This window comes from Podarcis muralis, chromosome 7 (genome assembly GCF_964188315.1).
Source record: "Podarcis muralis chromosome 7, rPodMur119.hap1.1, whole genome shotgun sequence".
NCBI classification, from domain to species: Eukaryota; Metazoa; Chordata; class Lepidosauria; order Squamata; family Lacertidae; genus Podarcis; species Podarcis muralis.
This window is the reverse complement of record NC_135661.1, coordinates 42,439,264-42,456,645: the sequence shown is the minus strand read 5'-3', so window position 1 is coordinate 42,456,645 and position 17,382 is coordinate 42,439,264. Positions and strand designations below refer to the sequence as shown.

Genomic DNA, 17,382 nt, shown 5'->3' with positions numbered 1-17,382 from the left:
GCACAGACTCACAAAGCACTAATCACTTTTATTACATCACTGAAAAGCCAAGGTAAAACACAAACCTGTAAATTGTGCGCGCACACACATAGACACACAAAATTTGGACTATTACCATATTTTTCCGTGTATAAGACTTATACACGGATAGTGCTGAAGGTGGACTGGCGATTAGTTGTTGCCACAAAAATAGGGGGCGTTTTATACATGGGGGCATCTTATAGATGGAAAAATATGGTACATGGGGAAATAAGGAGCTGCCTTTTGCTCAGTCCATCTAGCTCAGTGTTGCCTACACTGACTGCCAGCTGCTCTCCAGGGTTCCAGACCTTTCTTTCTTTTCTTTCATCTGGGACCTTCTGCATGCAGCCAAGATGCTCTGCCAGAGAATTTCCCTTTAACTAATCTAAGAATGTAAGAGCTTGGCTGCTGGATCGGACCACAGGTCCACCTAGCCCAGCATCCTGTTCTCACAGCGAGCCAGATGACTGTGGGAAGCCTGCACACAAGACATGAGCATGACAGAGCTCTCCATACCCTCCAACATTCCTCAGATGAAAATAGGGGCATTTCTCACTCCCTGCCCCAACTGACCCTCCTCAACTCCGCAGCAGCGGTCAGGGAGAGGCTACAGGATGCTCCGCCACAGCCACCACCATTGTCGCTTGGGACAAGCATTGGCTCATCCTCCTCTCTGAGCTTGGCAGCTGCGGTGCTGGCTGGGGGGAAAGGGCATTTCAGGATCAAATCAGAAGCCAGGGTGGCTTCTGTAATTCTGGGACTGTCCCTGGAAAATTAGGGCACTTGGCGAATATGAACTCTTTCCGCTTGTGATTCTGAGTAACTGGTATTCAGAAGGCATTACTGCTTCCAATTGTAGAGATGGCGCATGCTATAGAGCCACATTGATTCTGCAGCGCCACCTTCAGGCGCCAAAAATAATTTGCCCTGGGAAATTAAGCCACACTTAAGTAGTTAATCCCTTTGGGAATTATAGCCCTGAGAGGGGAATAGGTGTCTCCTATCAGCTCTCAGCACCCTTAACAAACCACAGTTCCCAGGAATATTTGGGGGAATCCATGACTGTTTCAAGTGCTATCATAATGCTTTGAAAGAATGGTGTGGATGTGGCTTAAGCAGACTCTTGCCCAATACTGGAGGTAGCTATTGATAACCTCCTCCTATATGAATTTGTCTAATCTTCTTTTAAAGCGAACCAAACTGGTGGCCACCATTACCTCTTGTAGGAGAGACTGTCAAAGTTTTAACTATGCACTGTGTGACTAAGGACTTAAAAAGAATCTGGTGCGTCATGTCCGTGTGCCATCTAGTCCAGCATCCTGTTCTCACAGTGGCCAACCAGATGCCCCAATGGGAAATTCGCAAGCAGGACCTGAATGCAACAGCACTCTTCCCCACTCGGGATTCCCAGTAAACAGCACCCAGAGGCATACTGCCTCCAACAGAGGATGTAGCCATGATGGCTCATAGCTGCTGATAGCTTTATCCTCCCGAGTATGTTATTTACAACAGGTAGCCAACATTACGCACAGGTAAACATTGGGCATATGGAGAGCTAAGTTGCATTTTGCTACAACTGCCAAGGTCCACTAACTCAGAGATGGGCAGATCCCTGGATTATTTGCAATAGATATCTGACACTCAATTGTTCAAAAAGGATAGCAAGAATATGATACACAGGAACTTAGATTAGATTGCTGAAATGAAGAAAACATGGGTTAACCAATAAAGGATAGTTGTGTGGCAGGTGTGTGAGTTCAGCTCAGTTCTGGTACTTGAAAAAAATAATGTCTGGGTTTAGGAACTGCTTGGTAGCACCACGTTCTTTTAATTTTACGCTCTGCCCTTTGCACCTGGTTCCAGTGTGGTGTAACGAAAAGTGTGTTGGACTGTTACCTGGAAGACCAGAGTTTGAATCCCTCCTGAGTCATGAAGTTCATTGGGTGACACTGTCTCTCAGCCTAATCTGCCTCACAAGGTTGTTCTGAAGGAAAAGTGAGGAGGGCAAAACCATGTACACCACCTTGAGGTCCTTGGAGGAACAGATGGTATAGAAATGTAATAAATGAATAAATAACCTCGGGGATCTAGCAAAGGACAAATTAGTTTCCTCAAGCCTGAAGTCTGACCTCCACCTGGAGCCTGTCGCAAAATGCTGGTTCAGAAAGCATGAAGCCAATTACTTCCTTCACTTCACAAAAAAGCAAACAAACCCAAACACATTAACCCAGAGATGACCTGCATATACAAGTACAAATCTACACTTGAGTGGCTGTTCACCAGGTATTCTCATAGCCTAATTTAGGAGGCAAATAATTTCTGAAGTTGCAGTCGCTTGAGAGCCAGACTCCTTTGCCAATTTATGGCAGTCAAGCCAACCAGATCATGCATATGTTTATATAAGCCACAGATGTAGAAAACCCTGAGTAAGTGAAACAGAGCAAAGAAACGCAACCATACAAAAAAGACAACCAACCAACCAGGTAATTTTTATTACAAAGTAAAAACATGGGGAATCCTAGAGAGAACATGAAGAAAAGAAAAAGCCATTGCCACTCTCAGGATGCTGGCTGGAGTCATCCCTGCCTGGAGCTTCACAATTCTCCAATGGGTATTCTGGAGACAAACAATATGGCTGCCGCTGGGCCCTGTCGTGAAACGAGCATGGCAGCTACCTGGCCTGGTGGGTGTTCAGGAGCAAACTGGGGGAAGTGACAGGATTGAGAAGAATCTGGCTTGTGGAGAAGCATCTGTAGAGGCAGACGATAGAGCTGGAAGAGGAGGATGATATCCGAAGATCAACCACAAAATGGCCACTCCTCCACCACTGCTCCGAGCACAGCAAAAGAAGCCCCCTCAGGCTCCTTCGAGGGCACCAGCCCGGCCTGTCATTCATTCAGCCTCGATGACAACAGGGAGGGGATTATCTTGGGCTGCAGCTTCTGCCTCGCCCGCTTGCTTCCTGCGAGCCTCAGCCGGAGGCCGTGGAGGTGGGTTGGTTGGAGGGTGTTTAATGGTAGCTCCTATTTGTAGCTGTTCCCGTTGCCTCACTTCGATAGGACGCCACTCTTCGCCACGGATGGCAGCCTGGAGGAAAAAGCCCAGAGAGATATGAGGGGGGGAAAGGGTATCTCAAGGGAAAAACCCATTTTTATTTTTATTTTCTGCATGCACATGGTCCCAGGTTCACAGGAGCGTCTGAGGCCTTACACAAAGTCAGACAAGATTAGTTGAGCTAGCTCAGTATTGTCCACATTGACTGTCAACAGCACCTCAGGGCTTCAGGCAAGGCTACATTCCTAATTCTCCCTGGAGGCTCCACATATAGAACCTGGAAACTTCAGTATGTAAAGCAGATGATCTACCACAGAAGTAGGGCTGGGAGAGACTCCCACCTGAAACCTTGGAGAGCCACTGCCTGTCAGTGTAGACAATACTGTGCTAGTTGGACCAATGGCCTGACTCAGTAGAAGAAGCTTCCTAAGTTCCCTATATTGACCTTGCCATAGCTCAGAGGTTGAGCATCTGCCTTGCATGCAGAAGCTCCTGGCATTTCCAGGTAAGGCTGGGAATCGTCTCCTGCCTGAAACCCTGGAAAGCTGCTGCCCATCTGTGTAGATGATGCTGAACTAGAGGAATAAATGGTTGGACTCAGTATAAGAACATAAAGAACCTGAGAAGACCCTTGCTGATCAAGGCCCATCTAGTCCAGCATCCTATTCTCACAGGCAAATCCTCAAGCACAACCTGAGTGTCTAACAGCGCTTTCTACACCAGCAATTCCCAGCAACTGATACTTCAAGGCAGAATTTAAACCCTGATGCAAATCCCTGTTCTGTCAAAGACTCATTCTGTCCATAGCCTCCATTCAAGTCACATCCCTCCCACCCCAGTCTGTCGGTCTGATGGCAATGTAAGCCAGCCAGCTGACCTCACTGAGTTAATTGCAGAGACACTGTGTATTTTTTCAAAAGTTGTTTCAGTTTTTCTTGATGCCCTTTATGCATCGATGGACCTGCATTGTATTTCTGTTCGATGTTTATTTTATTTTTACTTTTGTATCACGTTTGAAAACAAATAATAATGATTTGAGAGGAAGGGGGGAAATGTGTTGAATCTTTACTAGAGGAAAAATGAGAACATTTCTGCCTTGGAGAGACTTATTACTATTATTATGTTGTATCCAATGTAAGTCATGCTTACACCACTGAAATTAAGGGATGTAACTATTTATTTCAATGGGTCTACTCTGAGTAAATGTCAGTTGGATACAAAACATTTTCACTATTCCTTTCTGATTATGGTTATTCGATTTATTCCCTGCCCTTCACCATAAGATCTCAGGATGGGTTACAGGAATCTAAAAATAAATGTCATTGTGAAGAGAAGAGTATGAGTCCTAAAAATATATTCTCTCAGGTGCCAAAGTCCGGGGTAAAAAGCTGAGGCCTCAGCACTTTTTAAAATTGAATATCTTGTTAGACTCAGATAAGTGATAGCAAATGCCCAGTTAAGATTAAACAAGCATTTTATACCACATAAATTATACATATTCTACAAAAACTTATAAGAAAATGAGATACTAATACAATATCATCATCATCATCATCATCATCATCATCATATTTTTACTGCTTTTATATCCCACCTTCTTCTCCAAGGAGTTCAGAGTGGCACACACGCTTCTCCTCCTACTCCTTATTCAAGTCCCACAACAACCCTGTGAGGTAGGTTAGGCTGAGAGTTGGTAACTGGCCCAAGGTAAGCCTCCTGAGTGGGAATTTGAACCCTGGTCTCCCAGGTTTCTTTCATCCAAGTCTCTAATTGCCACACCACACTAGGCATCATAAACCCCAGGATGTACACCGCCATTTCTTGCTCCTCATGAAATACTGGAATATGCTCAATTATCAATTTGAAGTAACATATTTTGTATTTAAAGGTAGCATGAGCTCTGACCAGCAGAGGGAGCTAGAGGGCTGCTAGTCATTCCTAGGCTCTGAAGCAAAGGATTGCAGGAACTAAAGGTTGCCTTGCAGATCCTGCAGCCTAAAACCATCAGACAGCTGAGCCCGGGATCTTTGCAAAAAATATTAGGGGAGAAACCTTTTGTGCAAACTGACTGAAGCTTTAAAACAGGGGCGACTCTGTTTTACAAGAAACTCCCAGGACAAGGACCTAATAATCTTCCAAGACCATCCTCCCCACATAAAAACAAATATTTATTCCATTTTCTCCTTGACTATCTTAAAAGAACACTTAGAACGACAGTGTGATAAAATGCACATTAATTTAACTCATCAATCATTCAGTTTACTAAACACTGGATGATCCATTAACTACAAATCATTTTAACTATTTGACATCCTTGTGTATATTATTACTGTTGCTGTTGTTACTTCAGGAGTCAAATGGGGGTTGTGGAAGCGGCGACTTACCAGTAAGTAAATGCCGCTTGCAATGGCGAGACAAACTGTGCCAAGGATCGTGGCCAGTAAAAATGCTGCTGGAACGGCCAAGCTGCAAAAGGAATAAGTGAGAGAGATTTATTTGTATTTGTTTAAGAGAATCTATAAGCCACTTCTCACTTCTATGATAGCTTATCAAATCAATTTACATATAAACCATAATGCAATGAACTCAGCAGAAGGACGATGGGGACAAAGATAGAATTAGTTGGCTCTGGCGCCACCTACTGTTGACCTCTCTGCCTTTTGTCCTACCAGTCTCAATGGGCACCAGCCACCAATGAAATATGCAGAGCATCACCTGTGTTGCGCCATTCCTTCCAAGAATCCCAGCAGTCCAGCTAGGCAGTCTCCACCCAATGCCTGGATTTATGTGTGGAATGTTTTAATGCCGTCTTGTGATGCTCTAATGGATGCTGGTAATAGGGTTCCCATATTTCAAAAGGTGAAAATCTCCCCACCCACCCCCAGACATTTAAGGGATTTCTGCCCAGACACTTCTTCTGAACATTGTATGTCAGGGATGGGGAACCAACAGGTCTCCAAATGTTATGAGTCTTCAATCATCCTTGGACCACTGGCCACGCTGGCCAGGGCTGGTGGGGTCTGGAGGTCAAGAGGTTAGTTTTGCACCCCATGACATACATCTTTTGTTCTGAATAAGATAAATGCATGAAATGGGTTGTCAAGTTAAAGCAGGAGCTTGTGCCCGACCCTCCTACTTTAAGAACAGTCTTGCCAGCTGACTGGCCAGCATCTGAAAAGGAACTGTTAATATTGTTCATTGCATTTATAACCCAGATTTCTTTCCAAGCAGTTCAAGGTGGCGTACGTGGTTCTCCCCCTCTTTTAATGATCCTGCAAGGTCTGTTAAATAGTAGGTAGACATAGCAGATGACGCAGTGATTTCTCCAAAGCAGCTCTTTATTTGTAAACTGGAACAGAACTGAACAGCAAACAACTCAGCCGGCCAGCTTTTATAGGCAGCCGGCTGTCAACATTGTAGCAACAACAACCCAGGGTTTCCCGCCTAAAGTGACTGACGTGGACCTGAGTGAAAACTATATACATGATACTCCTGGTGGCCAGGGTGAGAACTTCAATACATAACAAGGTTGGTTACACTAAGAGGAAGCAAGGGACTCAAGGTCACCTGGTGAGCTTCCTATTAGGCAGCCACCTTCATTGTACAGTTTTTGACACCTGCTAAAACCTTTTCTGTTTGGGAAGCCTCCCAAGAGAGATCATTTTATTATGCATATTGTTTCGAAAACTGTCCATTTTATCTACATTTTGATGGCTTCATTACGTCAACTTTTTAAAAAGTCTGCTAAGTTTAGTGCTATTTTCTTCTGAGTATTTTACATTATTTTACATAAACCAGAACATTGTGGGGTGGGTTTTTTTTTTGGGGGGGGGGGGAATAAGTGCTATATCAATCTTGTTAAATAAATAAGCTACATTGCCTTCAGATATACAGTGTTGCTGTTTTTTTAATTAAAAAAGGGAGAATGCACTGTAAGAAGGAGGCAAGCCCAACATCTTATGACCGTCTTAAGATTCAATTGAGTAAACAAAACACCCACCCACATTGCAGAACCAAGGAAAGCGGACCCATTGTAATGCCCTTCCCCCCGACCACATCCAGTTAAGACTTCCATGTGAGTTTCATGTATGTGGGCCACACACAAACACACACATGTCTCCATGAGACGTGAGCATCAGTTAACTTGAGAGAGAAAGCAGAAAGTTTTGTCTATTTTCGCCCCCCAAATACTGAAAAGGCTGACAAGTCAAGAAGCGGAATGAATTATTTACCATATGTGCAGGAAAGCCCGGACGTAGTAATTCCTAGTGAGGGGTCCAAATGCCTTCACGACAGTTGTGAAGCACTTCTGGCCACTGTTGGGGATGGGAGTAAAAAGAGAGAGTGTAATGACAAACACAGATTCTACTTGTCAAAGGGTTCTGTGATTCCCAGAAGCTTGCTCAAAAGCCATACTGAATGAAGGAGGCAGACCTAACCTTTTGAAACTACATTGATTTTAACCAGACATTTCCCAAGCTCAAGGAGCAGGGTTTTGTCTATGTTTGGATACAACTGGATGCCATTTTGAAGGAAGATGGCAGGCTGACCCTTTTGGAAATGTGCTGAACGTAACCATTGATTTCAAAAGTGTGCTGGAGTTTTGGGTTCTTAGAATTCCCAAGCAACACCAGGTACAAGGCTGCATAACTAAAATGAATGCCTATTTTGAAAGCCAATGTCAATAACAATCGTGGTCAAAAATGAAAAGGCATTAGACACCATACTTATAAAAGAATGGAAATGGTTTATTGAATATTTACAAATTGTAAACAGTTAAGAACATTGGCTGGATTATTGTAATGCAGTTTCATAAGAGTATGGTATATATTTAAAGTAGATCAAAAAATGATCAAATTAAGTTAATTTGGATATGCAGATGTTATTAAAAATAAATTTAAGGAGCCACAGAAACAGGGGGAAGGAAGTCAAGTTTTGAAATGTTAGAATGACTGTAAAATTATTGAAATGTATAAACCTGAAAATAAAAATATAGCATTTTTTTAAAAAGACACTTACCACCGCTCCATCGTAGATCCCTTTTTCCGCTTCCCCCTCGGGTACTCCAGCAGGCATATAAAGACTCCAGCAGCTCTTTGGGGAAAAGAGTTAAGGAAGGGGGGTATCTCTTTTGTGCCCCATTTTCCTAGGAAAGCTTTCTCCTGAGTAGTCCCAATATCCAGGACAGCCCAGAATCCCTCCTTTACTCTGTCCCAGGAAATGAGAGAAGAGTTTTTTAAAATGTAGTTATGTTATGTTGTTATGCTATACAATTTGTGTGTGTGTGTTTTTCCAACAGAAAAAATATTTCCAAAATCCCACTAGTGACCTGGAGGAAGTTTGTATCTTAGCAATATTAAGCCAAAGAGCCAGTTCACACATGCAGCACACATGTTTGTCTCAACACAATCTTTCCTCTTTGTGAGGGGGTGGAAGAGGCACGGAGAGAGATCTGTTTGAAGCAGTCTGTACGCTGAGGTAAAGTCTGCATCCCTTTCGGCAATCACTGTGGTTGCAAACACAAAATTTTCCCCCAAATACCAAAACTGAAACGGCTGCAAGCTATTTCAGGCTGTAGGCCCCTTGAGACCAAGACCTGTTATCTGTAGGGGAGCATGCAGATAGAAAACGCTAGACAAATACTAGGGTCATACCTGCACGTTTAGCTCACTTTTATGCCACCATAAGCAGCCATGGCTTACCCCCAAAGAATCTTGGGAGGTTTGTTTGTTAAGGGTACTGAGAGTTGTGAGGAGAACCCTTCTTCCCCTCACAGAGCCACAATTTCCGGAGTACTCTGAGAAGATTGGTTGAGAATTGTAGTTCTGTGAGGGGAAGATGCAATCTCCTAACAGCTCTCAGCACCCTTAACAAACTACAGTTCCCAGGATTCTTTGGGGGAAGCCATGACTGACAAAGTGATATAATAGTGCCTTAAATGTATGCTGTGGATGTGGCCTTCAAAATGTGACTACAGTGGTACCTTGGTTTGCATAAGTCTTGGTTGGCATACGTTTTGGATTACAAGCATGTCAAAACCAGAAGTGCGTGTCCCAGTTTGCAACCTTTTTTTGGATCACAACCCATTATTTTTTTTGGATTACAAACAAAAAAATTTTGGAGGCCCCATTGGCGAAAGCGCTCCTTGGGTTACAACCTGTTTTGGTTTACAAACAGACCTCCGGAATGGATTATGGTTGTAAACCAAGGTACCACTGTATGTGTATAGCCTGGATCAGACTGAGATTCTCACACAAAGGCACCGGGAATCAGATGAAGGAATAAAATGGCGCTTGTACCTTTAAGAACTGGTTGTCAAAATTGCTTTTCCCCTCTTCCTTTTAAATTGAATGTCTGTGAGCAGGGATGCTCGTGTTTTTTATTAATCACACCTAGGTTGCTCTGGGAGTCTTTTCAAATAAAGAGTGGAGTAAAACCACTTTAAGCAAACACCAAAGTTTTGAGGGAAGTAGAAGAGCAGAAAAACTGGACACATGGTCCAGGGACAGGAGAGAGAACAGACCAGGCTGGATTTCATATTGGTTTGAACTCATCAGGTCAAATCTTTGCAAATTCTCTGCTCTCTTTTATCCCCCCACTATAACCCAAAGATCGGAGGAGGATAAGGTCATTTCCATTTCACCCTTTCAACAGCTCCTGCAAACAAAGCCCCTCTGATTGCTGTGTTACATGTGGGAAACTAAGTCTGAGAAGTACCAAACTGCACAAGGGCATTTGGTGAGTCTCTGGTTGAACTGGGGGAGAGCTTGATCTCACTGACTGGCAGCCTCAAACCCACAAGCAGCAGGATGCGACTCCATGTGCACATTGCTCCTTTGCACAACCTACAAGCCAACTCAGTCCTTTCTGCTCTGCCTTTTCACCAGCAGCCACAGTGACTGGCTATGGAACTGCAACTTCCTGGACACCATTTACTAAACAGAACCTACCTTCTTCCCTCTTTTCATGGTGCAGCTACAGAAATTCCACATTTTGCAATCCCCATACTTCTGCAGAACGCCTGCATTAAGCAAAGTGACTATTTTTTATTTCCTTGACATCATTTGGCCAATGGAACCTTGTTTCCACCTCTTGTTAAGTGCTGGGAAGTGTCCAAATTGCTCAGTCACAGAAATTCCAATTTTGTAATCACTAGATCACTAGACTTCTGCAAGCACACACATACACACACACGACCAGATTAAGCAAAACCCTAATTTATTTATGCTGTACCATCTGGGGAACTGGTCAAAAGGAAGTTGGACTAGATGGATTTTGAGGTGCCTCCCACCTGTTTGATTCTGTGATACCAACAGAATCACAAGGCATCTTGCGGCGACAGAATCCAGGGGTTTTCTTGGGGGGGGGGAGAAGAAAGGAGACAGAAATCACATGGAAGGATACATTGAATAGGCTGCAAACTGCCAGTTTTTGAACTGCCCAGCAACTGCCACGATCCCACCAGTCACTAGAACTAAAAGGGGGGAAGAAAAAAAAAGACAAGCTTACCTACCACGGTCCACCACAAATCAACATTAAAAAAACAACAACCAACATGCAAAACAAATGTAACGAGCCCGCAGCTCACAATTCATTGATGTATTTATTATGGGAGAAAAATAAATTAAAAGAGCAGAAAAGCCACTTAAAATCAGAGAGTCCGTGTGATGCTGTGCAGTGGCTGGAGCAGGGTGGGCAACCTCTGGCCAAGGGGCTTTATGCAGCCCTCTGTTTGCCCCTTAGCATTCTCTGCAGGCTACACTGTTCCCCAGTCTGGCTTTGCTCCTTCCGTGAGTGGCTGCAATGTGTCCTTGATCTCTAGGAATGCCTCTTACTTGCCTACTTGGAGGGTGGAGAGAGCTGGGTAGGTAAGTGTGTAGCCTGCTGTGCCGAGTAAAATCTGCATCTGCTGCTCTGCCCACTTTTGCCTCTGGCTCCGCCCACCATTGGCATGTGGCCCTCAGACGGTTTCCCACAAGGAGATGCGGCCCTTGGACTGGCGAATGTTCCCCACTCATCCGTCAGAGAGTGTTGCACTGGGACCAGAGGGACCCAGGTTCCGTTCCCTACCCAGCCATGCAGCTCAGGGAGTGTGGCCTTCCCCACAGGATTGTTGTGAGGATAAAAGCAGCACAGAAATATGCACAATGCTCTTTGGCAAAAAGGCAGGTTGAGAAATAAAGGAAGGGCCTTTGACAGAGGCAGAGATTAACTCCCAAAGAAACAGCCGTTCCCCACCTCAGGGAATTCCTGCTTCTTAACTTTCTGCTTTCCATGAATGATACTCTGTGCATGTTCAGAGGAAACTTTGCCTTTGCTATTTCACTGAAAACGTGTGAGGGCAAGGAGCACCCATAGCAGCAAGGCATTCTTTAATTGCTTGGTGCTGCAAGGCATTCTTTAATTGCTCACAGCACTTTTCACACATTATCTCAGCCACGCTCTTAAGGTTCCCTCAGGCTCCACACTGCCCAGCTTTGAATGGGGATGGGGAGCTGTTTGTAAAGAAAGAATTACCTACTTGCTTGGAGTTGCCCAGTGAAAATGATTGGCAGTAGACTCAGGGAAGATAAAAGGCAGGATTTCACACACACACACACACACACACACACACACACACACACACACACACAAAATGCATCATTCATTTGTGGAATTTACAGCCACAGGGGCTGTGGAAATGGCCCCTCACTTCAATGACTTTTAAAAGGAAAGGAAAGGCCAATTCAGGGGAGACTTATATCAACCGCAGACCACAACCTACGGTAATAGAGCCTCCAGGTTCAAGGGCAGGCTACCCCCCCCACACACACACACAAAGAGCTCCTGGGGAAGCAGAAGCAGGAGAGGGCTTTTATCCTTTCACGCCCTGCTTGTGAGCTTCCCAAAGGCATCTATCTGCTTGGATGCTGTGAGAGGCTGGACTTCAGGACTTCTCCCTCGCTGGGCTTCTAGTCTGACCTAACTGAAACATCTCTTCTTAGCCACATGTTATGCCCCACTTGTGAAGAAGGAGGCTGTATTAATTTACATTTGTGACCTGATCTGACAGGGTGTTTTCTTCTTCTTCTTATGTCCTTGTGGCGGAAGTCATCTGGTTGTGTTCCTGGACAAGATGAGATCAAAACTAAGAACTCCCTTAGTCTTGCTCCACACACCCTTTTCTCATGTCCTTCTAGGAGGACTGGACTAATTCACAGAGGAGGAGGCTATCAGTGGCTAAGAGTCAGACAATGCCTGTATGCTACTGCCTCTGGGATCAGGTCATACCCTTTGTCTCTGCGGGTGCTTGCGTAGTCAAAAATGTCACCCTCTTGGTGCAAGAGGGAAGGAGGCATCAGGGAAACTCCAATGTTTGCAAAAGTGGAATAAATCTTTAGAGTGGGGGTGGGGGTGCAGGGGGCAGATATAAGCTCAGGGAAGGGCCATAACCCAGTGGCAGAGCACTTGCCAGATTCAACCCCCTTCATCTCTGAGCCCAGATAGGAAAGACTCCTGCCTGAAACCCTGGAGAACTGCTGCCAGCCAGCGTAGGCAATATTGAGCTAGATAAACCAAGTTTGTGGGGGGTGGGGAGGGGGCAGTTCCCATAGATGTAGATTTAGGGCAGCACGGCCGGTTCCCCCGGAGTGAGAGCTGAGCCAAGGGGGCGCCATAGGGAGTCACAGCTATAATGTAGTGCATGTGTAGAATGGAAGGCGATGGGTGGAGACATGCCAAATTTTGGTCTTGCACAGGGTGCAGGTGAAAGACCAGGTTTCAATTGGGGCATCTGGTTGGCCACAGTGCAAAAAGGAGTCTGAACTAGATGGGTCCCCTTTGGCCTGATCTAGCAGACAGGTCTCTTCATGTGCCTCTTTCCTTTAGAGCCTCACTTCCTACTAGGTCACCTGACTGCAGGGAAATTCCTACAAGGCCAGTTTACCACCATCAGATCTTTGAAAGGGAGAAGAACCAAGAAGTGAAACCTTCTCCCAGTCTGTCATTGCCTCACCACCTGACTGCTCTGGGTGAGTGTGGAACAGGAGCAAGCACTGATTTCATGAAAAAGTTTTTGCAAGGTGCTAGGCCATAAGCCCTCCTCCGTCTGTGTGAACACGCTAACCCAGATTAAAGGAACTTTCTCTGTATGTACGGACAACAAGCCCACTTCTGCAGCAAAGGCACTCAAGGGTGAGGCTGCTGGTTTCTCTGACCTGGGCAGCATTTCTTATTTTGTCAAGGGAACATGTGAGGCTCCCAGCTGCAAAGTCATTTCGAGAAAGCAGCCAGAAACAGCTCCCTTCTGCTGCCTCTCGTGTTTTGGTTCACAGGGCAACTGAAGTTTTAAAAAGCACGAACTTGTCATGGCCGTGCCACCGGGCCCTCCTTGTCTGAAAGGAGCTGGGCGGACATCTGGGATGCGTCAAGCAGAGCGCCAGATGGACGCATTCGAGCACACTTGAACCAGTAGGCCTGTGGAAGCAAACGGGATGTTCTGTGCACTGCTGTGATTACAGCACGAAGGCCGAACTATGCAGGAATTAAAGGAGTTGGCAAAGAAGCCCGAGCTCCGCGTCATCTTAAGATACCAGCTTCAAAAGACCCAAATAATGGTGCAGTGAAAACAAGGAAGGGTCTTGTGGGAAATTAGAGACAAAATGATTTACTGTAGCATACCATACAAATAAACACTACACAAAGCTAGTCTATGAAAGTTTATGCTGCAAGAAATCTTCTTATCTTTATGGTACCATGAAACTCTCTCTTTTTAACAATGCTGTCTGTTTAGGGGCTAAATGATATCCCAGAATTAATTGAAAGGTTTATCTGTGAACTAGATTTGTTTATTTTCTGAGTCTTGGCTTTTGTTTTACAGAAAAATAAGGCTAAGGGTCACACGCAAATCAACATAGGGTATGTGCCGATGTTATGTCTCTCAAATTCAACAACTGCACTTGCAGCCAGAAGTGCAAGTATGTGCACACAAACATACATCCAGTTTTCACATTGCCTCAAGGCAAAACTATCCATTATGTTGAGAGTACATGTTTTAGGTATGTACTTACAGTACATAACAATTGACAGATGCAAAGCAAACAGTACAATGTTTAGACTGGGGCTGCGTACACACCATACATTTCAAACACATTGCTTCCTCCAAAGAATCCTGGAAAACGTAGTTTATTCCCTCACAGAGCTGCAGTTCCCAGCACCCTTAACAACTTGCAGCTTCCAGGATCCTTTGAAGGAAGCCACACGCTTTAAACGTGGTGCGGAAATTTGAAAAAAAGAATTGGTGCTATCAAAGGTATAAAATATGAAATTATTTCACTAAGTATATAATGGCAACAAGTTGGATACATTTACACATTTCTGTTGAGTGCTCAGCTGTAATCCCCTGGGTTCTGATTATTTATTATGTATTGAATTTATATCCCCCCTTCCTCCTGAAGGAGCCCAGGTTGGCAAACACATTTTTTTAAAGTGTTCTAAAATAGTTAAAATGTTTTTTTAAAACCCCAGTTACAATTAAAAATATTATTTCATTTATGGATCTCAGGGTTGTCAGGAACAGTATCCTTCAGCCACCAAATGCCTGGGTCCCTTTCGCTTATGTACAGGGGCTGTCTCAAACAGATGCAGGATGCTAAGCAATGCGCCCAGTAAAAAAACCTCATTTGGGATGTTTGTGGGCTGTCTATTTTGATAAGAGTCTCAGGGTGCTTCCAAACAACCTATATACTGAGGAATCAACCTGATTTTGTTTGTAGGAAGATTATATATTGCTGACTATTTAATGAACATTTATTTTGTGTGCAGGGAGTTCTAGTGCATCAAAGCAAATGTTACAACGCACTTTTCCCATCACTTTCCTTACTGCAAGGAGTCCTATTGAGTGATGCTGGCCAACTAATCAGCCCTAATGATTTTGAATATGGATATACAATATGGCTCTTGATTACTCCACCTCAACTAACAGGAAAATGGAAGGCTATGTGCTTGCAAATGCCCTAGCCTGCACAGATCACTCCTGGGCTAATGGCAACATCAAGTTTCCTTCCTTATTTTCATCCATTGCACTTCCTCAAAAGGAAAGCACAAAAATCTCCTTGGCTCTGATGGTCACAGCCAAGCCAGGTTAAAGTCCCCTCCAAAAATCCAGAAGTCTCCTTCCTGCCCCAATTAAAAAGGATGCCCCCATCAAAAGGGGGGGGGGGTATTATGTGTTTAACATAACCACCACAGGGCAGGTGAACTGCTCTCCCACACAGCAAGGCAATACTTCCAGGAGAGTCACAACACACACACACAAACCCGATGGCAAGGCAGAGCTGAAAAAAAACGAGTAAAAACTGTTGCCATCACTATGAAAATTCAAAGTTTAAGATTCGGTTCCATCAAGACTAATTTGAGATTACTGGGGAATAGGGCATATCATGACTGGCCACTGACATACTGGGAATGTCACAAAAGCACGTTTAATTGGAATGCTCAATGTTTAGCAACAAATACATTTTATTTCTTTATTTTTTTTAAAGAAGGGAGAACTTAAGGGGTTGAGAATTTCAGTCTTGGCTCTGCAAACTCACAGGCAGGCTCTCTCTCGCGCACATTTAACCCGGTCCCCCTGCTTTCCCCAGCCCAAAGCTACTTCACTAAAAGATGCGCCCCAATTTTTTTAATTCCACCCACTCAGGCACAAAGCAAATGGACTGAGGCTATGGAGCCCCTTGCAATGGGCAAGGTGCAGATACCTTCATTTACTCTGGTTTAACCACACCACTGTGGGGGTGAGGGGAATTGGAGGAGGAAGAGAGGACTCCCGGGCCACAAACCTGCTGGAAGGACTCGAATCCTTTCGCGAAGGAAAGATTTCGGGATGGGGCTCAGAACAGTTTCTAACCTGGCATCGCCCGCTTTTCCTTGCCTGGGGCAACAAGGACACTCTGCACTTGCTCAGGGGCCCTTTGGCTCCACTTGGCAAGAAGAGATGCTGGTGTCCACCCCCCTCCCTCCTCGGATCCCCCCAAAAAACTCACTTAGGCCGGAGGCCAGCGCCTGCTCGTTCGCCCACATGGCCCACTCGATGCCCCCCATCGCGCCGCGCTCAGCTGCACCGAGAAAGTGAAGGAGGGAGCCGGCTGCTGGGCGGACACCTCTCCCCCCAACTCCCCTACGTCCCTTCCTGCTCCTCCTCTGCAGGCCGAGCCAGAAACGCCCCACAAAAGCCCGGCCTCCGCCAGTGTCTACCTCCAGACACGCGTCTCGGCCGTCCCTCCCGCCCCGATCCCCACGAAGCGCTGCTGCGGCTCGCTCCAGTTCCAAACGGCGCCAGCTTTCGACTTGCACAGGATTCTTCAGCTCAAGAGGCGTGCGGGGGAAGACTGCGCTAAAAAAGTTCACCAACTCACCCTAATCCTCCTCAGCATAGTGTAAAAGCACCACGTGAACGCAGCCCCTTTAAACCTATCCCCCAAAAGCAGTGGGATGTTAGATGCAGTTGCGAATACTGTAGAACTGAAACCATTCCAATACTCTACTTTTATTAACCTCTTCATATCCAGAACCCATCACATTATTGGGATCCGTTTTATTTACTTAAGATATTTTAAGTGTTTTATCCCTTAGGAGAAAAGATGGCACATGAACTTAATAAAGAATGAGAAGTTGGGACAAAGAACTTAGCAGCAGTGCCCCTTTAAAGGAGATGCTAAGCTTTGCACCCCAAAACTCGGAAGTAGGGAATCAAGTGCCGCAAGCTGCAGGATAAGGCAAAGAGAACATAAGCTGTGCTTCAAAATTGGCAGGTATAAACGGGAATCAGACAAGAAATGAATTTTGTGCAATGGCTCTTGGGGAAGGAGGAGACTTTCTGCTGCTAACTGTAAGCAGAGGGGAAAAGAGACTTCCTCTCAACTGCCAGGAACTGGATTGACCAAGATCAGCATTCACCTCCAAATGCAGTATCCAAATAGGAGGGTGAATTGTGGGACACTGAAGGCGGAAGGGCCATAGCTTTGTGATAGAGAATCTGCTCTGCTTGCAGGAGGTCCCAGGTTCAGTCAGCAGAATCTCCAGGTAGGGTTGGGAATGTGCTATCTGAAGCTCTGCAGAGCTGCTGCCAGTGTCGACAAGACTGAGCTAGATGGACCAGTGGCCCGGGTGCAGTAAAAACCAGCTTCACGTGTGTTGTTGTAGAGCAACCGCACTAGTTCAAGAGATCCAGCGAGGCAGCAGGGGATCTGCAGCCCAAAATTTGCCTGGCTCGTTCAAGGCCACATCTGAAAAACCGAACGCTCTCCAGTCGCCCCAAAGTCTGCATGG

At 45.2% G+C, this 17,382-nt stretch overlaps 1 protein-coding gene across 2 annotated transcripts; it reads right to left on the bottom strand.

Annotated features, from left to right (window-relative positions):
* Positions 1-2,488: 2,488 nt before the first annotated feature.
* CYBA (cytochrome b-245 alpha chain) lies at positions 2,489-16,253 on the bottom strand. Of its 2 annotated transcripts, XM_028739969.2 has the most exons (6): positions 16,098-16,253; positions 10,480-10,549; positions 8,095-8,169; positions 7,308-7,391; positions 5,460-5,541; positions 2,489-3,108 (listed from the first exon to the last, which is right to left on the bottom strand). In XM_028739969.2, exons 1-6 carry the CDS (start codon positions 16,153-16,155, stop codon positions 2,914-2,916), a joined length of 564 nt encoding a protein of 187 aa, XP_028595802.1. In that variant the 5' UTR covers positions 16,156-16,253; the 3' UTR covers positions 2,489-2,913. The 2 variants fall into 2 exon arrangements, with proteins under 2 accessions (XP_028595802.1, XP_077787730.1); XM_077931604.1 differs by lacking the exon at positions 16,098-16,253 and having other exon boundaries at positions 8,095-8,283; positions 10,367-10,484.
* Positions 16,254-17,382: the final 1,129 nt, after the last annotated feature.

What these genes read in the sequence shown, in the direction of transcription:
- CYBA (XM_077931604.1), bottom strand. Translation starts at nt 10,404, where the DNA reads ATGCCTTGTGATTCTGTTGGTATCACAGAATCAAACAG. An exon ending in GGTATCACAGAATCAAACAG is followed by an intron (nt 8,284 to 10,366) that starts GTGGGAGGCACC and finishes TTCCTGGGACAG; the next exon opens with AGTAAAGGAGGGATTCTGGG. An exon ending in GGATCTACGATGGAGCGGTG is followed by an intron (nt 7,392 to 8,094) that starts GTAAGTGTCTTT and finishes CATCCCCAACAG; the next exon opens with TGGCCAGAAGTGCTTCACAA.